The sequence below is a fragment of the Pagrus pagrus genome (assembly GCF_965226575.1).
Source record: "Pagrus pagrus genome assembly, chromosome: 14".
NCBI lineage: Eukaryota > Metazoa > Chordata > Actinopteri > Spariformes > Sparidae > Pagrus > Pagrus pagrus.
In genome coordinates, this window is record NC_140198.1 from 4,753,252 (window position 1) to 4,778,590 (window position 25,339).

At 41.1% G+C, this 25,339-nt stretch overlaps 1 protein-coding gene across 2 annotated transcripts in view; it reads right to left on the reverse strand.

Annotated features, from left to right (window-relative positions):
• Nucleotides 1–25,339, reverse strand: part of jade2 (jade family PHD finger 2) — a 190,997-nt gene that overhangs the window by 26,914 nt on the left and 138,744 nt on the right. Inside the window, exons 11-12 of one of the 2 annotated variants that reach the window (XM_084374193.1) lie at nt 13,255–13,372; nt 2,646–2,777 (exon numbers count right to left, since the gene is read on the reverse strand). In XM_084374193.1, coding sequence (XP_084230319.1) covers nt 2,646–2,777; nt 13,255–13,372 — 250 coding nt within the window. The remainder of the gene's footprint in view (nt 1–2,645; nt 2,778–13,254; nt 13,373–25,339) is intronic. The other variant, XM_084374194.1, reaches the window with a different exon arrangement.

The following is a 25,339-nucleotide window of genomic DNA, read 5'->3' on the forward strand; positions in this document are numbered from 1 at the left end:
TAATTTTGGAGGGAAACATTTCCAAAATAAAAGCCTGTAGGAGAGGAAACACTGTGTTTGATCCTGACAGCGCGCTCTGGTTCTGCCACGGCCGACAGCACCAGCTCTCGTCAAACTGTCACAGCTCTACTGCCCCATGAAGCAGCTGCATCTGAAAAAATAAACTGAGGACGTTTTTCAAGGATGTCAGGAAATACGACATAACTGGAGCTGCAGACGCATTTGAGACATTTGAGAAACCTGTCTACCTCACTGAATGCAGATGGAGAGGCAAAAAATATTCAATTTCAAAACCTGAGACTCTGGTTTTGGTATCTGCACCCCTGATTTAACACAGCAGTCAACACGTTTCTGGTCTCGTTAACATAAACCTGCATTATTTCCTGAGAAACTCAAGATCTCAGCCACAAAAATCAGCTACTCGCAGACTTCTCAAGGCCAAACATGTCACTTCTGCTCAGTTAAAAATACAAAAAAACCCTCTCTTTCTGCTTAGTGATGGACAAACTGCTTCAGAGAACAATATCTTTCTGACTCTTTGGAGGATGCCTGTGCTTTGAAATGTTAATTTGCACCCCGATAGTCGGGCAGGTGGCTCGTCTCTTGTCGACAACAGATTTAATCACCACAGATGCCAGCGTGTGTCCATCAACAGTCGATCTCGTGTCCTCCAGCCTTTATCCCCCCTCGCTCACTTCAAGTCGCTGAGGATACGAGTGTCGGCTAAATGCCTGTAAATTGTCAATGCTACAGACAAATATCTACATAAATATAATCTGTGTGCTCACTTTCCATTTTATATCCGTCTCCTGAGCGTCACATGTAGCTGTAATGACGGGTAGTGAAGAATGATCACCTTCTAGCCGGACAGACAACTATTATCATCCATCCTCATCTGACTAATGATGAGGATTGGCAGCGACAGGCCTCTCTCCTTTATTCTAACAGTGTCTCTCTCCCTGTCGCTCATCGGTGACAAAGATTAACAACGACACAGCTTTTACCATCACGTCTATGCCTCTTCTCTCCACCTCTTACAGCAAACTCCTTTTAAAAACAACAGAAGAGTTTGATTATAGGTCACACGTTTTGTTTCTATTTTGACAAAAAAGCAGAATAACGCATTTAGCAGAACTCTGCGGACATTACTTAGGATTAGGCTAAGTGATGACTTTGAACATGTACATAGGTGTGTTACGATCAGCCATGTTAAAGGGCAACTCCACAAATTTTACACAATCAATTGTGTTTACAGGTTTTGGGGAGTACTACTGCATATTTTAAATGCGTATGATCAGATAAATTACCTCCAGTGGCATTGTGGGTAATGTAAGTGCCAGGTTTTTTTCGTGAAAATGCTTTGCGACAAACACAAAACACAACAATAAAATACACGGTGACGTTTGGACATACAAGCTGGCTTACGAGGAATAAAACATATATTAATTGATGATTAAAACCAAACGTAAAGTCAACGTAAGGGTGCGTAGAGCACCAAGCGCTCACTCTGACTGCTGTGAGATGGTTTAGAGATTATCGTTTGCTTCCACCAGGCACGTCTCTGTTACCTGGTCTGTGCAACACCTCCGAGTCGCTCAATATCTCAGTGGGAGTGTTGATATTGTCGACTTCAGACCTCAGATTGTGTTTATTTGATCATTTTTTGAGTAGGCGATTTCATTTCACGTTCATTGTTGACATTTCCGACTTTGTGGTGTTTTATTGTGACAGTTGACAGAATGCACTGTGCCGTTCGCCGTCTGACTTCCTGTCTGGCTCGATCTGCTCTGTGTAGATTGATGCAGCTGCTGTCCGCTTACATTAAAAATAGACTTGGCGCGTATTCTCCGAGCGTAGCGCTGCTTCTGGGACGCTGCTGAAACATGGCCGGTTGGAAACACCAGCGCTGTCTCGTTACGAGACGGGCCCGACGCTTAGTCACTCAACCAGAGGGCTGAAGCTCAGTTCCCTAACCTCCCAGTATGAGGATGATCTACAGGCTCAGACAAGGTGATTTATTTATTATAGGAAAGCTGGAGGAGTATCCAGTCTTTCTCTCTCTGTGAGTGACGTTATGCTGCCAGCAGATTGATAACTCGGATCAGACCTTCGGGGCCGAGCTGCAGTCAACTCCTATTAAAGATTTTACCGTCGCACCTGACACCTGATCTACACCGAGCAACACACAGCAAAAGTATGACGGCACTGATGATGGAGGCATGAAGTCTGCAATAAAAAAAGAAAAGGTACCACACCAGCGTGGAACAGATGCTGACCACAGCAGAATAAAACAGCTTTTAATGCATCAGTAATTTATTTATGACAAAGTTTGTAGTGGAAAGTCTTCATCAGGTCAGATGAAGCAATATTATCCTGAGATTTCAAACTTTTTTATAATATCTTGTTTTTATTATTGCATTCTGCCCAAAACTCTGCCTGAAAATAAATAATTGATGCACCAGTGCTCTGAATGTGCTGCAGGCTCTTTGTCAGCAGGGTCTTTCACATGGACACACAAACAAACGCACACATATGTGGCATACGTTCAGCCAACGAGGTGCATTTGATCAGTTTGCAAACACTGCAGGGCGTACACCCGCCCACGCACACACAAACACACACACACACAAACACACACAATGTACCTAGCTCTTTTAGCAGGGAGCCGTTCTCTGACTTCAATCTCTCCTTTTTCTTCTCAGGACTACTCTTCCTCCTCTCCTTCCCTTTCTCCTTCACTCCATTCTGCTTCCTCTTTTCTCCCTTCTGGGTTTTCTCTGCAGGGAGACACAGAAGGGGGTTTAGTTGATTTATTCAATTTAAAGCTTGATTTAGGCAGAAAGTGTCACTGAGCTTGGGGAACTTCTTCCTTTCAGCTGGAATATGAGTGAGAGAGTAGCATAAAAAGGACAGTAAAGTTGATGAAATATAGTGGGAAGAACAGATCACACTGGCTTGTTATTGAGAGGTTTTTTTTTCTCGTTGCTACAACTCAGCTGATGAAACACATCTAAAACTAACTTTAGCTTTGTAAGATAGTAAACATGTTGGATGTTTTCTGCACATAGCCAGAGGGAGAAATGAAAATAGAAAAACAGCAGAGAAAGGACTCAGGTTAACTTGAATTTAAGGCTTCGAGAAGTGCAGCCTCCACATATCAAAGATCAGTGATGGTGTTGGATTGCGATAACTCCACTCTTCATGTTTTCAAAGTGCACAACGAACTTGTGACGAAGACTTTAAGTCTTTTTTTACAGGACGACATCAAGCTGAAGAGGGAAGGTGTCCCCGGCTAAATGTGACAGAGCAGTTTATCTTCAGTGGCACATTTAGACTTTACCCAGAAAAAAACAAAATGTTAATTCTTCTTCTGAAGATTGTTTAGTGTTATAGCTCAAGTTTGAGGTTGAGGCTGTCAGAATCAGGACCCATGTGGCCTCAGTCAAACCTGAGTGTCAGTAAAGATATCTAATCTAGCAAAAGTGAAAGTCACCCATTCAAATAGCACCTGAGTACAAGTCTTTAAGTATCTGATATTTAATGTACTGTAAGTATTAAAAGTACAAGTAAAAGTAAAGTATGCATATATTTACATGTATGTATAGTGTACACTGTATACTATGGGTTGACTGATTATCAGACGAGTCGATTGAATCAGTGTTTTTCTTATTTTTTCGTTTTGTTATCTGATTGCCGATAAAATAAATGAATTTAAAAATGGCTTTGGCTCTGATGCAGCATGCAATCTGTAAAGTAACTACACTGATCAATTAATGTTGTTAGTAAAATGTGCAATATATTCTCTCTGGAAGTATAATATACTTGTTCTTGTACCTCTTATAGACACGTTTATACCAGAGTTTGTGTGTTTGAGCAGGATTTTTTTTAACCAACTAAAAATAGGCGTTTGACTTGTTCACATTGCCAGAAGGCTCGTTTGCCTTTCTTTCATTTCCCCCCTCGTGTGTCACGTTTGTCATCACAAATGCGGCAGAAAAACACAGAGCAGTAGAAAGCAGCAGATCATATCAGCGTACATCCGGAAGACGTTAAACTTCATTTTAAAAAAAAAAGTCTTAATTAAAAGAAATCTGAATTAAATCCAGAGCTGATGAGAGATGAGAGACGTTGCTGAGGAGCAAGATGTCTCACTTCGTTCTTTTGTTGTGCGCTCATCGCAGCCGATCGAAGCTGGAGGTGATAAATACCGGTGACTATTGAGTCAATTGACGTGGGAGTGAGCGCTGATTGTACACATTGTTCTCATTGAAGCCAGATGTTAGCGAGTGTTAGTGGGTATTTTGTCTGCTGTGAAAGGGATAAAACAGTCTAATGCACCTTTCACACTTTATGACAAGAAGAAAAACACAACTGCAACACAGTCAGACAGACGCTGCCTCTCAAGAAAGAGGCCACACGCATACTCTATGTGTGTACATGTACACACACACACCAGATACTGCATGTGTATGTGTTAGTCCGTGGGTCTGTGAGCATGCTGACACACACTGTATGACATGTAACAGAGGCCTGCAGAGTGCCTCCCTGCTGCGAGCTGTCCCCTCACTCCAGGAAACATCGCTCTCTCCTTCCAGCTGAGGGTCAGGCAGGTAACTAGGATATGTACGCATGATCAAAGACCAAAGAAGAAGAGCACTTGACAGTCTGACCTGCCGAGATTTGCATCCACCTGTTTTTATTTGAGCACAGATGAAGTTAGAAAAAAGTTTTATAACAACCAAAATTGATTTCAAATTTTAATTAAATCCTTAGAGATGATTTTGCTGTCAACGTTAACAATCCATCAGCGTGCAAAATTATAGCAAATAATCACATTCTCTGGTGTTACTGTTTCACATCACTAGTTTACAATAATAAAGAATTAATCCATTAATCGTTTAGTCTATAAAATATCTGAAAATTTTAATTTTAATTTTAAAAGTTTTATCTTTGCTCCGAGCTGGAGTCAGACAAAAAAAAAAACAACTAAATGTTAAATCGATTATCAAAATCTCTACATTCAAAACCGCTATTACTCATGATGTGAATGTACTGAAAGAAGAACAACGATTACTGAACACACACACACACACGCACACATCTGCACATACAGACACTCAGCATGTAAGGAAACGATGCAGTCACACTCCCCTGACTCTCACATATAGAGCGCAGTGATGATCTCTCTCCGTCTCTCAGTCTGTGACATGGGAGGCCTTATTGTTGGGATGTCTTGTTGTTACAGACTCCTGCTGTCTACACAAACACAGAGTCCTGACTGCACGGCTCACTAACTCTCCTGCTGCTGTGTATCGTGTTTATATACTGCCTGTGTGTATGTGCATGTGTGTGTGTGTGTGTGTGTGCATCAGTAAAGCAGGTGGCACCTGCCGGTTTATTACAGCTATACTGGGGTTTAGATAAGCTGATTTTATTTGTGTGTGTGTGTGTGTGTGTGGCTCAGCAGTCGCTGTAGGGTGAAATAGTCGACACGGATGATCTGACACTGACAGCAAGTGTATCAGTAAGTAGCAGTAAGTTAAAAGCGAGGTATGTACGGCTCGTTACTGACAGACTTTTAGCCAAAAATATGTGTGTGATTAATCTGGCTATTCAAAAATAAAGGGAGAACTGGAATACAAACGTCAGATATGAAAAAAGAAATGTGAAGATTTGTTTAAAATGTTCGTGATTTTGTGCAGTATAACAATCAGCTCCACAGCGCTGTGTCAGCTCTGGAGAAACGTCTGGCTGCACCGATTCTTATTCTGGTATTAAAATGGCTAAATCCCCTCAAAAGAGAAGGAAACCACTGCTAGCTGCTGGCTTGTTTATGTTTATGCCGTCAGCGACCAGGTTAATGTTCGAGTAACCTGCCAGTTCCAGTGTTCCAGTTACAGCTATGCTAACAGCTCTGCGAGGTTGTGTGCTTTGAGCTTAATGCTAACTCATCTTAGTTTAGCGTGTTAGCATCATGCCAACATTCACCAGTTAGCATTAACCACTAACTCTGGCTGAGCCTGTAGTCTTAAGTTATGCAGATATTTGGTGATACTCAAAAGTACTGGACACCTGACGATGCCTCTATATGAAAATCACAGTTAGTACAATAACAACTAATCCTTTGTGTCATGATTTGGGCTTTTGGTTTGTTGTTTCCTGTTTTATTTTGTAGATTATATCCTCATGTGTTGTGTTTTTCTTTCTACTTCCTGTCTTTGTCTGTTTTCTCACCTTTTTTTCATTTGTTTAAGTCTGTGTTAATTCTTTATTCTTCGTTGGTTTGGTTTGTCTGTGTCTGCTGCATCTCCTTACTTTTGTCTTTTCCTTTGCCTGCCTTTTTGTCGCCTGCTACTTCATTGCTGGGTTAGGGTTAGGCTTTTTGTTTTCAACCTGCCTGCTTCTGTGCGTCCTGCGTTCAGGTCTCTTTTTGTATAAACGAAACACTTTGAAAACTGTATCAAATGTCACGGCCTCATGGTGGTGCTACGTCAAAAGTCAGGGTTTCACCAAAGACAAAGGACAGTGGATGTCTGCACAAATTGTATCCTCATCCCTCTATTAGTTGTTGAAATATTTCAGTCTAGACCAGAGTGGTGGACCAACTGACAGACCAACATTCCCAGCCGTGCCGCTAGGATGGCTAAAATGCGGAGCTTTTAGCTTTTAGAGAAAAGCTTTGGTATCATATTCTTGCTGTTCTGAAGCACTTTAAAACTGTCTGTGTGTGTGTGTGTGTGTGTATGTGTGTGTTGGTCAGTGCAATACATGCCTACACCGCGTGTGTGGCTGTCATAGCCAGCAGTAGGCTGTCCTCATGCTTGCTTTAGCATGGAGGAGCAGGACATGCATGAATGGAGCTGAGAGAGACCAGAGAGAGATTTCACACTGAGACAACCCTGTGTGTTTTCCCCCTCTCTCTGAGAGAGGCCAGTGTGACAGTATAGTTCAGCAGGAGTACAATACTTAATGTCTGGAAAGGAAAAGAAAAAGAGAAAGGAACATTTGTTGGGGCCTGAAAGTTTCCTTTTTTTTTTTTTGCTTAGGGATATTTATGTTTTCAAAGAGCTACAAAATGTCTTTAAGTTCATATTTTTCTCAATTTTGATAAGCTTTTTAGTGATAAGCTTTGTTAAAGATTAGATTTTAAAAAAATATTTGTATATTTCTCCATTAAAGCAGGTTGTAATTAACAGTGCAGCTACTTTCATTCACTAGACTTCTTTTAAGAAGATTCTCTGTCGCTCTGCAGCAGGAACAACGCCTGCATCCTTCCTGTCTCCAGTGTTTAAAAACCCGAAAACAGCTCTTTTTTTATTTATTTGCAAGGACAGTACACGATTCAAAGAAAAGGCTTTTTGAAATACTTTATTTACAAATGCTCAAGTTTCATCTCTGCCCTTGAGAAGAACTTCTAATAGTATTGTCTAACTGTAACAGAAATCATGAGAGTTGTGACAAGATACTGCTCATCTTGAATTTCTAAAACCAGACTTTTTTATTTACGTCCGGGCTCACACGCAGATGTTTTTCCTGGAGAGATGGTACTGTTGATGGGGAACCTTTACATTAAATCTTTAAAACTGCAGTAGTTAAGATGGTCAGAAGCCATCAACAAACTCAGAAATCTTTTTAAGAAATTTTTTTTGCATTTAAACCGGAGGAAACAGGGTCTAAATTAACTTCCTTGGTTGTTTTCAGCAACACTTTCTCTGCTTTTTCCTTCAAACGTCACAGTGATGCAGCAGCAGTAAATCACTCAGAACTCAAGACGACTGAGTTGTTGTGTGAAGGTGAACAAGAGTACTGCACGACTGCTACTGTATAAAACAAGTATTAGTAAAAGAGTGCAGCTACCTGTCACCTCTCCTCCCTGTTTCCAATTTATTTTATGGCTGTTGCTGAAATTGTGGAGGCCATTAACGCCGGGGGAACTTTAAAGGAGCTCCCAGAGGGGAACGCTTCTTCACACAGCTCCCAAAAATTTTTAATTTTGTTCTTTTTAATTTTTTTTCCTGTTTTGACAGGAGGGCCCGTCTTATCCTCTGATCTCCCAGGGACCATTTTTCAACATTTTTCCCCCATTTTTTTTTTTAAGGTGTCTAATCTGATCTCTCTTTTATACGTTCTCCGGCTCGGGGAAACTAGTCTTTTAGGTTTTTCAAGGACGCCTTCAGGCTCTGCTTGAACATGTGGAAGCTTTTCCCCCTGCAGTTTTGTAATCTCGGCACAAATCCGACTATCAGCAGTGGAAACCTTTTTAAACACTTTTTTTGTCAGATCCGCGCTCGCCCCCCTCCTCCTCACGCCTCTTTTGTCTTTAAATTCTGCTGTTGCTTTTCTCCCTCCGAACCCTCTTCCCTCTCTTGTTTAGAAGGTGCACCGGCAGCGGGGGATTCGTCTTTTTGAAGTGTGTGATTAATTTCCCCTCTTTCTAGGTGCACTGAACTGCAGCGTGAGACTGTGTGTGTGTAGCCACTGTGTCCCATTTTTTACCTGAGCTCATTAGTGCAATGTGAGAAAGTTTTTTTTTTTTTTTTTACTGTCCTTTCACGCTCTCCTCCTCCTCCTCCTCGCTCTCCCTGCTTCCTCTCCACCGTTTCTCCTTCCTCCACTCTTCCTTTCATCCTATTAACTTCTTGTCCCTTCCCATCCTCCTCTTCCTCCATCCTTATTTTTCCCGTCTTCTTCACACTCTTACGCACACACACAAACACACTTGCTGAGAGCAGATCAGAGAGGCCAATACTAACCACTGTCAGCTCGTCACAGTTCGGTTTGAGCCAGAATGTAAATGTAGTGCACATCCTGCATAACAATAATACTGTGTGTGTGTGTGTGTGTGTGTGTGTGTGTGTCTGTGCATGTCCTACCTACACTACAGCACTGTAACTAAACCTGTTTGTTTCATGTGCATAAACATGTTTCCTCCAAAGACGAATAAAAAAACATTATCTGCAGAGTACAGGTCTAAACTGTACACGTGTGTTTAAGTAAGATTGTAGTGCCTGTTCACACTGTATTCAAATCAAAAAGAAAGAGCATAAACTACCAACAAAGCCCAGTTTCACCATCAGGTTTCAACTGATAACCAACAAAGGGGAAATCCTGTTATCTTCAGTTCGAAAGAGAAGCTTTATTCTGTGTGATAAGAGTTCCTCTTGAGTCAAAGTGACTCTTTCTTTACGTGAGTCAAGGTTTTACCAGTAAAAGAAGTAACAGGTCATCTCGGTTTTACACGAGAATTTTATTCTCGCCGAGAGTTTAAAATCTGGACATTCAAAAACGATCCTTTGTGGATGACAGTGGATTTCTGTTCCTCGGTCTTTGAAAGCAAAATTCGTTTTTTGTTGATTCTGGTGGCTGGAAACAAATTGTGACATTTAGATTTGAAGACTTGTTGCGTCGTTGTGGTTTTACTTATGTTATCATATATGTATTACTTCACGCAGAACGATACCAGAGGCCGTGTCATCGTGCAGACTTCCTTGTATTTTCAGCACAACGCCTCTCCGTCTCTATGTGGGACTACAGGGATATCGCCCGCCTCGCCGCTAACATGCTAGCATTCACAAAGCATGACGAGAGCAGCCCCTCAACATGACAGACAGGCAGATAAACATGACAGACAGACAGGCAGACTGGCAGACAGAACGTGGAACATGACATATTAAGTACCAGGAGAGACAGACAGGCGGACCGAGGTTTTGTGGTTCTGTTTCGGCTGGGTTAGAGGAGAGACTGTGTGTGTTTTCCACGTGGAGACAAGCCCGGAGGGAGGACGGCGGTGCTGGTGCATGATGAGCTAGAATCTGAAAATCTGATTCTGCAGTTGTAAAAAACTTCCAGTGCTGCTGAGGATTGGATGTCAAGACTTGTTTTAACAGCCAAAAACATTCATCGCTGACCAACACGACCTTATTTAAGACCGAAAATATAATTTTAAAACCAAGTCAGCAGTGTGAGCACATTCAGTGTATAGAGACATGATATCAAACATGGTCAGTGAGTTGTTTGAGGTCTCTTCTGCATTTATAGAAGAAATTTATGTTTTTGTTTTTCAAACTTTATCAATATAACCATCTCAACACAACTTGTCTGTAGCATTGTCTTGAAAAAATGCAACTTTTGTCAGTTTGTGTGGCCAGAAGGACAAAAGCAGAGCAAACTGAGATGACTGATGGACCGTCTGAAACACGGCGTTGGATGAGACAGCCGAGATGTGATGGGAGGAAGGGGAAAAACATGAAAAAATATAAGCCTCGGAGGACGCCGCAAATGAGAGAAAAAAGAGGGAGAGAAACAGATGGAGGAGAAAATAGATTAAAGACGAGGATAGAGTGAAATGGAGAGTGGAAAATAAGAGAGAAAGATAAAAGAGGCAGTGAAAAGAGGTAGATACAAGGTGAGGGACACGACAAATCATTATAGCAGACAACCTCATCCTTCACTCTCTGGTGCGTGCACACACACACACACACACACACACACACACACACACACACACACACACACACACACACACACTACACACACACACACCCTGACTATCCTCTCTAATCTACAGTGTGAATAGATATGGCTGTTTAGTGCCAGCAGCACAGCTCCCGGTACCTGATGGCAGCAATGTGCTGAGTCAGGAGCTCTGCACTGCGTGTGTGTGTGTGGTGTGTGTGTGTGGGGTGTGTGCCTTCAGGAGTGTGTGTGTGTGTGTGTGTTAGTGAGACACAGAGGGAGTTAGAGAGTGAAAGTGCTTGTAAGATTTAGTGAAGTGCGTAGATGTGTGTGCACAGCCTTCCTCGGGAATGATGAGCACTGCAAATTGAGGACTCTAACCACACACACACACGCACACACGCGCACACACACACACACACGCACACACACACACACACAGGCTGACAAGAGTTCACTATCGTTGCCATTACAGCTGCAGGTCATGACTACTACAACTAACAGGGTTATTTCACATTATCGCAGACACACACAGGTCACCATCATTTTATAACAACTATACTTTAACTATCGGCTCCGTAACCAGGGTTCACATGTTCTTCTACTTGAGATATCTCTCATTGCAAAGGAGGTTCACGAGGCCTGTCGCAATTATTTAATTACATCTAATAATGTTGTCGATGAGCAGAGCGTACGAGTTAGTACAAATTAATAATGACTGCAAGTTTGAGGGAAGTAAAACATTATTTTTAACGGCTCAACAACAAAAGTAAAAAAGTAAAATTGTGGAAAATAAAGAAGCAAGGGAAAGAGAAATACTAAGCTACAATAAGATAACATACCTGTGTAAAAATCTTGTAGAAACTAACATAAATGTGACATCTCCATCACGATTTCTGTGTTGTTTTCCACCGTTTCAGGTTTGACTGGCAGCCTTTCACTGACGTCATCAGTGAATCATTGTTGCCCCTTTCTTCTGGCATCTGATCGGATAATTAACGTCACCAGCTCAAGACACTTAACTTCTAATAGGGATGGAGATGCACATTATTTTGCATTTTCTTTTGCAGATTTGCTGTAAATTCGATGCAACATTCAGACGGAAACCTAATGTGGCGAATGCTAGAAACGTTGCAACAAGTAGAATAAGGTGGGTAAACTTTACTGCTGGAGGACAGGTTCATTTGTTTCAGCTAATATTGAAGGCATATGGGTATTATCAAACTATTTCTTGATATAATAATGACATAAATCAAACAGAAGAGACAAATTGTTTACCCCAAATGTTTGTATGGCGATTCATCATCAGCTAAAATGTCAGCAGCATTGTTTACTCTGGGTTAATTTGACTGATATCTTTCAGATAAGCTTCTTTTCGATCTAAAGGAGGTCGTATCATGTTAACGTTAACTAATCAAAGAGCTCGGTATCACGTTTTTTAACACATCAGAAAAGCTCATTGAACTTAATTTGAAGGCGTACCAGGAAGTGTGGCTGGTTTGCCCTGATTGGTGGGAGTCTATAGCTCGTATGTACGGTGCTGCTCGTCTACATCAGTTGTACCTGAGGTCTAAAGACTGAGACGTCACACGTAAATAGACTCTGGTTACTTCCTGTCCTCCGTCTCTCAGCTCACTTCATCGACTCCAGCTGCTACAAATCGCAGCTGTGAGGCAAATAAAACATTCTCAAAAACAAAATAATACGACAATACCACTCTGGGTTTTGCTCTGCACTGCATTTTTAAAATGGATTTCAAGATTTTACTTTTAACTTTTAGCGACACTGACCCTGCGTCCCCATGTGCAGCAGAGCCTCGTGCCAGATGCTCAGATGCAATCTTACCAGACGTACTTAAATCCAGATTGATGTCACAAGGTGATGAGTCTCCAGGCTCTGGCGGTAGTCTGACTAAACGGCACTGATGCATTGGCGAAGTAACTTGATTTAAAAATCTTTATGAAAAGGCACCATCATTGTTTAAAACTCTACTGTTCATATACCAATTTACTGTAAATCTATTGTTTTATCTATCATTGACTGTCCTCTCACCTCCGTTTTGTCGCAATGAGTCTATATATTCATTATTTGTGCTGTTAGGAAGATAATACATGTGTGAGTAAAGTTTTAATTATTATTGTTTTAACAATGATTTCACTATGACCACAATTAAAGCGAGCTCCTTTATGAAAAGTGCTGTTTTCAGGTGACGTGATGATAATGCAAACAATCTAAGGCCCGCGATGAGAAGTGATACAAATATTTTTTAACAGAATAAATGCTAGAAATGTATCAAATCTAACCTGGTGGTCCCACTAGGATTATAAATGTCACTTTGAGCAGATATGTAACAAACCGAGGAGCCGGCTTCATCCTTCCCGTCCGTCATGACCGAGCGGGCGCGTGAAATGTATCGAGGTCAGTCGTCTGCGCAGAGTGGATCAAAAAATCGAGCTCCATTTATGTGGACGGCGTTCGCCACAATATCTGGCTGAACTGTTATTCCAGTGTTCTTTGCTGTGCAGGTGTCAAGTGTGGCCTGCTGTGCAAAAAATGATGACAGGCCATTTCTAAAAAAACTGTCCACCCACTGCACTCAAGGGTTTGGATGTAACCGTTATGCACTTGAGCTTTCCAAACTGTATTTTTTTTTCGGTGGACAGAGTATGTGTTGGCGGCCTTGGCTGCAGTGCGAGAGTGGGTGAAAGTAAAAAGGGTTTTTTTTTTTTTTAACACTGGTGTGTTCAGATGACTGGAATTAGAAACATCACCACAGACACACACTCATCTCTCTCTTACCTCCGGCGATGTCCTCTTCCAGCAGCTGTATCTGTAGGTGGAAGATCTTCTCCTGGAGGTCGCACAGGGTGTGTTTCATTTTCTCCCTCCGCGTCACCATGTAGCACAGGTTACGCACCTGAAACACAAAGACAGCGCTGTTAAAATACATGACAGGATAAGGGTGTGACACGGGCAAGCACGTCTCATCTCATCGTGATTTAGTGCACATAAACCCGACAGTGAGGACCACATGACCAGAAGACATGAGGGCTCAACAATAAAGATTGCCCAGGACAGGAAAAACGGGGCTAGCCACATCAGGCTAGTAAATCTATCAACTCACAGCAGACACACAAAATTAGCAACTAGCTGGTGAAGAAAGTGGAACAATCGAGGAAAGATATTTCTGTCAGGGACCAAACGGAGGCTGAACACGAGAGAGAGAAAGTGTATTTTGGACTTCTATGTCTATCCATGTCTGCTGGATATATAAAAAGTTACTAGTGACAAACATCGCATCACTGGTGATCAAAACAAGACTTAAATCTTAAGGTTTAAAAAAAGATCAGTGCGACAGTATATAACATCAGAGGTTTACATGCATCCATTAATTAAGTCATGAGACAACTTCCTGTTTCCTGCCAGTAAACTGGATCCCAGACTCCTCTTTACGCTCAGACTCAAACTCCAGCTGAGCCCGCCTGCTCCTCCATGTGGTCAAATTACTATCATGTGTAGCCCTATAAGCTGCGTACGAGTGTGTACGCGAGCGGAGAGCCGGCAGATGAACGTGGGAGGGTTAGGCACATATGGATGTTGAAAAGAAAAAGCTGTGGTTGTAAATGTGTGTGTGAGAGAGAAAATAAGACAGAGATGAAAGAGGCGGAGGATGAGACTAACGGAGAGACAGGTAGGGGAGAGAGACAGACGGGTACAAAAGGCTGAGTAAACAAGATTCAAAGATATAGAAATAGAGAGCTGAAGTGTGGTCCCCTGGCAGCTGTAGATGCTGAATGCGAACAGAATAATTTTGTCTACAGATAAGACGGTAATTACAGACAGGAGATGCCCGCGTCTGAGAATATGGACAGAAAACTCAAGGTTTCTGCAGTTACACAAGCTTTTGTACCTCTGAAGCTCGTGAGGCAGTGGGAAGAAAAGCCAAGAGATCCTAAAGAGGTCGTACTCAGACAGACTTATTCTCATTGGGTCATGAGTTAACCACAACTTCAGCATGCAGAATTATCAGTCTCTGCAATGTCCCGATAGTTTGAGTAACGAGGGAGACGATCTACAAATGTGTACCGTGATCCACAAATATTTCGCTTTCTACAGACATGTACTGTAGTTCTTCTGTGTGGTGTAAAGTCAGCCACAAGGTTTGTAAACATGCATGTGTCTCATTTCACGCCAACTCATCCAGAATTCAGAAATGTTTCCCAAAAGATAACATCTTGTATGCAAAAAAAACAGCCATTACAAGCAAAAAAACAGGCTCGATAGGTGTCAGACAAAGACAGAAAACCTTGAAGTGAACAAAAGTGTAAATATCTACCCATGAAACAAAAATCACTGATTGTAATATTAGCGAAAAGTACGAAAAACTAACTATTTAAAAATGATAAAATGCTGAAGTACTGTAACATCTTTGAATTTTATAGACATAAAAAAGTTTCAGGGGAATAAAAACAACCCGTCTTTGGAAAATACACAGTCAAATATGTTAATATGTTGATGATGTTGATTATCAGGTGCAATATTTCTTCTCTTTTACAACCATCAACGTCACTGCCAATAAAACCGTTTCTATGTTAGTTCATTTTTAGTTTACTCTTGTACTTGTCTTACTTCTATTGTTATTCTATGAGGCACTGTTTTATTGTATATTTCACTGATATTTAATACTGTTTATTGTCTCAAACTGGGCCCAGTGTGCGACTCTGACCCGTGAAAGTAGGTTTTCCACCTCTAAGGTACTGTGGCACCGCAGGACCAAATAACTTTAAGATGTCTCAGAACTATGTGAATACGACACAGAATCAGACTTCGGTTGCAAGAAAGTGAAAACTAGTGGAGATATATATTTTTTTTAAAATGAAAGATTCTTCGTTTGAGTGGAAAAGTGATTTATTTGTATTCACTTGATTACTGTAAACATTCTGCAACAGCTGTTGACATTAATACATCCTGAGGGTGTCTTAGATTTTCAGAACAGATCTCAACCCAGTAAGCAATCAGTGAGGAGTGGATGACACATACAAAGAACAACAGGTCCAATGATTTTAGTAGAAACTTTTTTTTTTCCCCTACCCTGCAAACAAATGTTCTACTTTCACATAATGGTACAGTTTTTATAAATGTAAACAGTGTCGCCACAAAAACAAATGTAAAGTGATAAATATGCGTTCGAGGATCAGCTTGCACACGTGAAATGTTTTTTTCCATGTTCGTGAATCCCTTCCTGTCGGTTAGTGAGCCGGCAGACACAGAAATGCACAGAGCGCTTACTGTACGACTCGGAGCCTCACTGATCTGTAAATGTTTATTCAGCACCACGTGCAACACAGTGAAGCCTTATAGCTGTTTAATGTCCTCGTAGGTGCTGTTGTGTGTCGGGTTCAAATCAACAGACATTCATGTTAATGTACAGGACAAACGACTGATCCTCTCAGTTTTGTTTTTAATGTGTAAAACTTGTTGTTTTCGTGGCTGTGCAGATTTCCAGCTGTGGATACACTGCTCATAATATCCAACATGACAACAAAGTGAGAGAAAGAGAGGGAGAGGGAGAGAGGGAGGTAGGGAGAGAAACTAATTGGGTCCAAGCCAGAGCTCTTGAATCCCAAACTAACAAGCTGAAAATCTGGATCTCCGCCAACTGGATTTCTCTTACGACGGTAAATCGGTAATCATGTGTCTCTAACCACTTGTGCGTGTGTGAGGCAGCGTCATGCATGTGTAAGGCTGAAGATCTGCCATGGTGCTAATAGTGTGTGTGTGTGTGTGTGTGTGTGTGTGTGTGTGGACTCTAGGATGGCACAGATTCAGGTATTTAAGAGGGAGAACATACAAGGGAATAGAGTATAAATACACATATCAGAGAGATATTAGTCTGGTGGGAGCACAACTGGAAACAGCACGACAGACTGGAACTACCTGTGCGTGTGTGTGTGTGTGTGTGTGTGTGTGTGTGTGTGTGTGTGTTTGTATTTGCATGTGTGTGTGTGTGTGCGTGTGTGTGTGTACGAGTTTGCCCGAGTGCTGCTGACTACTGTGTGAGTGATAAAGAAACAGAGCTGATTTATTTGTTTACTTTCACAGTATATGTGTGTAAGTGACTGTGTGTGTGTGTGTGTGTGTGTGTGTGTGTGTGTGTGTGTGTGTGTGTGTGTGTGTACTGGCAGTCCAGCAGGCTGACTGTTTATCTGTTGGTCTTGATGGATTCGTCAGCCTGGCCTATCTGACCCATTCCATCCCTGTTAGAGCGCTGCAGATAAAAATAGCTGCTCAACTGGGACACAATGTGCAGAGCCTGGCTTTGATTAGGACACTCTGTAAGTGTGTGTGTGTGTGTGTGTGTGTGTGCTTGTGTGTGTGTGTGTGCCGTTTTCAAAAACAACTACCTCTGCCTGGACCCGTGACAGAGGGAGTGGAGGGCAGGATGGGAGGTAAAAGAGGAGGAAGAGCAAGAAACGGGAGAGGAGTCTGAAGTGAAATAACTCTGTTGAACCTTTGTGCTTTTGTTTACTTTCTCCTTTTCTCTCTCTCTCTCACCCTTTACTCCCACATTTCTCTGACTACCTCTCTATTTTTCCTCCAAACTCTGGATATCAAGGCCAACTTTCTTAAGCTGTTGGTAGCAATGCAGCCTTTTTTTTCTTCTCTTTCCTTTTTTCTTATTTCAACAAACTGCAAGTGAACCAAACCAGAGTAATTTTACAAATAACAAGTTTCGTCGGAACAAGGGGGGGTCAAACATAAATATTTAATGTGATAAAGTGTAGTGCTTGTCGAAATGTACTTTTATATTTCACTAAATGTATGAGCCGGCGGGTAAATAAAACATTTCAGTGGAACAAGAATGTTTAACTTTTTCGAGGCTACATGGAGCTACAGTTTCTTCTGGGGGCAGGCGTGTTAAAAAAATCCCAAAAGATTCACCATTTTCCACATTTTACTGTTTTAAACAGCCTAAAAATACTGTATTTCACCTGTAAGTTAAAAGAGACACATTATACTCACTCTCAGGTTCATGATATTATTATAGATTCATAATTTAATAGGTTTAAAAACTCAAAAAAACACTTCTCATACTGTCCCGTGCAGTATCTCTGTATTTCCCCTCCGTCTGAGATGCTCTGTTTTGGCTCCTGTCTCTTTAAGGCCCCTCCTCCCGAAATACCCAGTCTGCTCTGATTGGTCAGCTCACACACGCCTGACCCAGCACCGCTAACAACAACAGAGCAGCTCTGCTAAATCAATGCTTATGTGCACAACTAGCCGCCAGGTATAAGTTATACAAATGTGTGACACGGCGTTGTAGAGTGATGTCATGAAGTCACGGAATTAAAGGCGGGACTACTGATGAGGCGTTTGAGGAGCAGTGTTTTCTGTGGAAGAGAGGAGCTTCCTTGGCCTTTTTAAACTTTCATTATCTTTTACATGCACAAGAACCTTTATAACACACTCAAGGATAGGTCGGCTAAATAAAATGTAAGACAAATGCATCAAATTAAATTAAATATGCTCACTTTACTGCAAAAACAAGTCTTGAAGACGTCAGATCTTCAGCTGATTTTGCTTAATATTTTTTGTGTTATACAGGAAATTCTGCTGAAGGTCAGTGTGGCATTAAATTTGTATCTTGTGCTGATTTGTTCCATATTCAACTGAGATTTTCAGGTCTTCAGACGAAGGACAGCAGAGTTGAAGTGAGCTGAATTGAATTTTCTTGCTCCTTTGACACAAACAGCCTCTGACCTTTTCTCCTCTGTCTGGATCAACTGTCTCCTTTGTCATTCTTTCCTCCTTTGCAATTTAATCTTCCATCCTCCCATCTGTACTGAATTTTCCCAACAATTTATCTGTACTTCTGTCAGGCTTTTTTTTTTTATTATTCCTCTTTTATTCCATCTGTCTTTGTCCCGTCCTATCTCGATCTGTCTGGGTCTATTCATTCATCCATCTCCAAATCAGCGAACGCAGCGCTTCTCCATTTTCTCTGTCCCACTTGCATATATTAACCCACAGACACAAATCTGAGAACATGTGTCGGGGTTAATAGAAGATTCCACTATTGTCTGCACTCGGGAGGAGACTCGGGTAGTCCCACTGATTTCCTGAATCAATTTCATTCTGATTCACAAGGTCCGGATCTTCTAACCCAGTTCATTATTAAAAATATTAATGTTTACATTAAGAATTTATTCAATGGTTTCAGCGATTTGTGCTTCAAATCTCTCTGTGGAGCAATGAATATGACATTGTTATGATTTTAGCATCTAATTGTCCAAAATGCTGCGGTGAAAAGCATGAAAGTGAAGACAGATGTCCGTAAGTATTTCAACAAAGGAAAAAATATTAAACTACTAAGTTTGGGAATGGCTGGAATTGAGACTTCTGAGGTTAGAAGTTGCACTTGAATGCACCATGAAGTCCCCGTGGGTTTGACTGCGCTCTACTGTACAAGGTGATGTAGATTTTAGGGTTTACGAGGTGCACCTGAACGTACCATGAAGTCCTTGTCAGTGTGTGGAAGGTGGGAGACGTCAAAGATCACAGAGTCTCTCTGACAGGGAGCCAATGAACCCAAAGCAAAGCAGCACTTGTTCGTCAGGATGGAAGAGCGGATGGGATTTCACTGTTTTCCTTCTGATAAAGAGAGATTTTTGTGGTTGCAGTTTATAAAAGTGTCAAGTGTCTCTGGATATTTCCACCAGCCTTTTAGTGGAATAACAACATGTTTCTTTTTACGCTGTGATGGTTTCATGTGAAAGTGGAGATGGGTTGTGAATATAATGTCAGGAAATGAGCGTGCAGACAATTTCCTTGATGAAAGCGGCAAAATCGTCCATGATGGTGTCATGGAATTTAAAATCTATCACCTTTTATCCATTTTAAATGTCTTTTTGTTCTTGACTACTCAAGTGAGATGCGTGCTTGTTCATGGCCGTTCGTTGTACCGTCTGTTTATGACACATTTGTGGTCATTCGTTAATTTGTCCCGTGTAAATCAAATGTGACAGGTAATTTAATTTGTGGCAGGTGAGCCAAAGATGTGATTTAAAACACCGGTTGATACAGAGGTAACGCAATAAAATCTGAATAATCAATTCATTAAAGCAGTGTGCATTTAAAATACAACAATAACTCATAAATAACCAAGAAAACAAAGCTGTTGAAAATTGCTTGAAACCAGGAAACGGCTGCGAGACGCCTTCCTCCTCCTTCTCCGCCGCTGACCATCCATCTACATCTCCACGTACTGGTTCATCCATCCTCCCTCTCCTGCCTTAATCCCTCCCCGACCGAACCCACCTCCTTTCTATCTCATCCATCCATGACATGACAGGCTGGAGATAATCAGCATTACAAGTGTATTAACTGTGCTGAGCAAAGCCCAACGCCTCTCATACCACAGAGTCCACCTCGCTCTCTCTCTTTATCTGCACTCATCGTGTCCTGACAATTAATGCACACACACATATGGGATCATACACCAACTGTACGCACACACGGTCACCTGCTGACTGTTTCTCTCTCTATAACACACACACACACACACACACACACACACACACACACACACACACACACACACACACAAACACACACATATACACACAGAGCGGTCAGCAGAGCACTGGCTGTCATCAACCAGTAATTACATCAACAGGTGTCTGGCAGCAGGGCACCATGCCCTTTGTGTGTGTGTGTGTGTGTGTGTGTGTGTGTGTGTGTGTGTGACAGTGCTACTGCAGAGACATGTTTTGTACCTTGAGCAACAGGAATTATCTGTTTACATCCAACTGACGATGGATTTTTTGGCCCAGAGAAACGAAAATGATTCGGTTGATATTTGGTTTTGCACACGTCCAAATCGCAAGAGGCTGCAATTAGGGCTGGGCAACTTATCGATATATAAATAAACTAAAATATAAAGTAAAAAAATGAAGTGAGTCAACATGAACAACACCAGAACCCTGAAACTGAATCAGCTAAATGGAATTCAGCCATTATTAATTTCATTTTTTACACCTGTGACTGTCTTACTGTGTCGTCAGTACACAAAATAAAAGCTAAAATACAAGTAAACAACATCCTACTGTATAACAACTATGATATTAGTCTGTGATAAACCGATATTAGCTGATAAATATAAACTAGTCAGGATGTGAAACCATCATCACATATCAAATGTGTGCTACTTTGATTCATGTATTTCCTGTCAACATCTACCACTCGGTGTTTTTGTTTGCCTCATAGTGACAATATGTCAATATTTTGTTTACAATAATGATAAACAAACAAGAAAAATCATTTCCATTAGCATTTATCGAATGTTCTCTTCCACCTCCAGCAACCATTAAAAACTTTTAACTATTATTACTCAATTTGTGTTTGCGTGTCATGTCAGTCAGCTGCAGTATTTGCATGCGTGTCCATGTGTGTGCTGCCCCGAGGCACAAAGGCAGGAGCAAAACAAATTCCCGAACTGATCTCTGAGATAGAGATGAACCCCGGTGGGACCAGACAGGGAATGAATGCATGCGTGTGTGTGTGTGTGTGTGTGTGTGTATATTGTGTGTCTTAGTGTCTGTGACTAAAAATGGATTTCACGGTATTGACTTAAGTGATATGTGACGCACATGTGGTGAATTACCGTGAAGACATACTGAGAGCGAGGGAGCGAGGGAGGAAGAGATACAACAGAAAGTGATGTAAGGACGCTGCTTTTCACTCAGCCTGAGAAGAAATAAGCTAAAAAAACGAAGAAGATAACAAGTCGCTTTCTTTCTTCACTCCTCCGACTAACTTGGAGCTCAGATCTATACTGACCTGACCCTCGCAGCTCCCAACATATTGACTCCCAACCTGTGCTGCTTACTAATGAGCACCATCGACTGTTTGTTGGCGCTGAAGCACACAGACACGACTGCGAAGAAGCAGCCAGCTAAGAATCGGGATTATTGATCTTTAATTGGCCCGATACCACCCCGAACCTAATATGGAGAGCCTGGGTCAATTACTAACAAGACAATCCCAACTGGAATAATTAAAGTGGAGTGTGCACTTAAATGCAAACAGCTTGTTATAGAAGGAGCTGTGCTGTGGTTACATGTTTAAACGCTTCATCAATTTGTCACATGTTGCTCGAGTTATGTTTCGTCTATTAGTCGCACCGCTGGGATTACTGTGCTCATTTACACCAAAGTGTGTTGCTATTCACATCTAAATCAATAATCATAAATGTGACTATAAAAAGGTTTAAATCATTCGAGCAAATGGAAATGCACGCAATGTGAAACTTATTCAACTTAAGACAGTTTTTGGAAAAGGCTCAAAACTTGTAGAGAAATATTTTTGTTGTTAATTAGCCTTAAACTAATGAGGCAATGCCGGCCTTAAAAAAAAAAATAACAAAATGATATCAGGCCCACAAGGGATGACAAGTGAAAATAAAGTTTACATGTCGTTTTGACAGTCCTTTTGTCCATTTGTGCGGATTCGACAATGACATTTTGTGTCATGAATGGTTTGTGATTAAAAGTGTACCACAACAATAATCATAATAATAGTAATAATAGTTGTAAGTAATTACAATAAACACGAACGCTGGTTCATGAAGTCCAGAGTCGATTACGTCCTCGTTGATTAAGTAACATCAGATGAGAACCAGCGTTGCATAAATCACTTCAATGATTTACACATTCAACAAGTGGCAACACTGTTAATATTGGACGAATCTTCTTCATTAGCAGGATCTTTATTTTTTAGCTGAGCGAGAATATAACGAGACCTGCAACACTTAGAAGGGCGCCACCATAATGCATATTTTACAAAGTATATCTGATCAAGCTACGTGTGGACTCTCAGTAACCAGATGCTGCAACTAAGAACAGCGCTTTCACTTTAATCCTCACTTTGAGCCCAGACAGGACAGAAAGTCTGCTGACTAATCTATCTGCGCTGTCTCTGTTGACTTCGGCCTGATCGACAGGATAGCTAGCCTGCAGAGAGCCGGTCGACCTCATAACCAGAGATAATATCTCGTCAACACAAACCAAGAGCTCGGATGAGTGTGCAGAAACCATTTTCAGTCTATCTCTCTCGCAGATGCAATCTCTAGCTTGGCTACTAGATAACGGGAGTCAGCTAACCATCAGTTAGTCACATAAACTGCTGGCGGGTCAACATAGACTGACACTTTTCAGGTCACAGCTTATGTGACTGTTGTGACTTAAATATATCATCATTTAATTTCATTTATGTTATTTTTTTAAACTTAAAATAGCCTTTTAGTGGACAGCTGAACAACTCAATAATCAAGTGACCGCTGCCTACAAATAGCATTTAGAGCAGATGTTCATGTTTAGATTAAAAAAAGGAGAAAATGCAAAGATCTCAGATGATTCAAACAAAATTTCTGTTTTTTGTTTTAAAAGGTAAAAGCTTTAAACCTGTTTAAATGTGGCTGAAAACTTGAAGTTAAAGATTAAAGCTGCTATACTGTTATCAATATATTCATGCTAGCAATATATCAAATGACTGTTTGTATATTTTAGGGTTGAACGCAGATATAGAGAAGAAATAAGGAAAGCACCAGTTATATATATCAACCAGAAAGGTGATAAATGTCCGTGAAGTGTTTACACACTGTTTCCACTGATCAAACTGGCCAAACAAACATAGTACTAACATAGGAAGTGGTTCACATTTGTCCACAGGACTTTGCCTGATACCTGTAACAACCTGAAGGGAACATTTCTAAAAAAACATCTTGTAAAACGTGCCTTTAAAGGTTCTCTGTACAGTCTGAACCTCAGAAATACAACACTCCAGTGACCTGCACCATCAAAGCAAAAAAGGCCTGTGCGACACGTCATAAATCCTTTTCATGATCCAACAGGGACAGTTAGGTAACTCCCACACCTAGCATCCTCATCTGTCACAACATTACAAATTTATCGAGTACAAATAAAAACCTGTCTGAGAGACGTAAATTCGGTGAATGTAGTGCTGCCGCCTCGGAGGCAGAAAAGAAACTTTAGTTTATGGCCGTCGAATAACTCGACTGTGACACGTACAGTAAGAAACACACTACGTGAACGATGTTTGAATCGTGGCGGGTGGACAAACAAACACCACAGACGTGTGCAGCTCCTGTATTAATGTTGCATGATGCAGACCTGTGGTGAAGAGGCGGCAAATTGCTAATCAGGAGTATTGATCCGCCTCAGCTGTGTGCTCTTGATAACAGGATACAAAGTGAGAACCAATTAGCGATGAAAGACACCAACAAGGAGCCGAATGGAGGATGATGATGATGATGATGATGATGATGGTAGTTTCTAGTCAGAGTCTTAAACTGACGTGAATGCCATATACAGTATATGATATTAAGCTGTCAATTAGTTTTGTATAACTTTCACTTAATCTGCTTACTCTTGGTGTCAAAGAAGAAAAAGTCAAAGGTCAGCACACACCCTTGAAATGTAAATAAAAGATCTACATCTTTGTTGGATTTTCTTTTCTTCTCTGTATCGTAAGCTAGCAGCCAATTATCTTAGCTTAGCATAAAGACTAGCTAGCTTGGCTCTACAAAATCCAACTCTCAGCGCCTCTAAAGCCAGCCCGTTCTCACTCCCAACGCATCAGGTAACAGCAGCCTGTTCAGTGGCCATACGCTTCTAAGTTTGACGCTCGAGCATCACTTCTTGAAGCGCCCTCATACACTGGACTTTCCCTCCAGAGACCCACGTTCATGCCCCATTGTGACCAAGAATCATGAGTGATTTGCTGGTAAGTTGTGTTATGCGAGTAGGTTAATGTATGTAAACTTATATAACTTATGGTTACTGACGTGAATTACCTCTCTTACTGCACGTAACTTATAGTCAATTACAAGACCAAACCTCGGTTATTTTAAGCCAAAGTATGATCCTTACCTCAAGCTAACCAAGTAGTTTTTGTGCTAAACAACCCCTGAACATTTGACAATGACATCATAGGGAGCAACTGTTTGTCAGCGAGCTTTATTTTGAAAGTCTAAGACGTAGAATATTATGTTCTAGTCCTAACTTGACCTCTGAGCCCTTCATGTCTCCTGTCTCCAATACTTTGAGGCTTAAACCTGCTGTTTTGAGTACAAATGGGAGGATTTTTGTGAATCAGGATAAAAACACTTCAGATAAGTTGAATTTCCACTTATCTGTGTGAGGTAAAGTGATTCCAGTGTATTTAAGTGCCATTTTAAGAGCATTTTTTGATATATAATAATAATAATTGTCCCGTGCCTTGCTTCTCAGTGACATTTTAAAGATGTGCATCGCCTGTGACTTCAGCTATTGCTTCAATATTGCATCTGAGCTTCTATATTTCTGTTCATGCTGGGTAACAGTTGAGGCTTTTTAAATCCTGTAGATACTACACACTCTGAATCTAGAAGACGCAAGACATCCTGTATAAAACTCTCCCAGAATATATTATATCCATCAAAACTAGATATCAGTTGCATTTTACAGTAAATGTAGGCTTTAAATCTCGAGGCTGTCACCGATCAATTTGTATCTATCGGGACATTTTGCTGTGTGTTCTCTTCTCAAGCTGTGAAAAACAGGTGTTATAGAAAACCACTATTCAAAATGAACACCATTTTCTTCCACCCTGGTTCACCTCTTCAGGCACATTAGAGGTGATGTGCTTTATATTTCCTGCAGCAGAGGTAGGTAGGATTGAAAACACCACAAGAGTAAGTTGGTAATAACAGCCTCTCTAGCTAGACAATGTTGAGCAAAAACACAAAAGACACAGAAGCAAAATAGAAAAATAAAGAAATAAAGGAAGTCCTTCGGTGTACAAGATAGGAATTTAATATCACCCT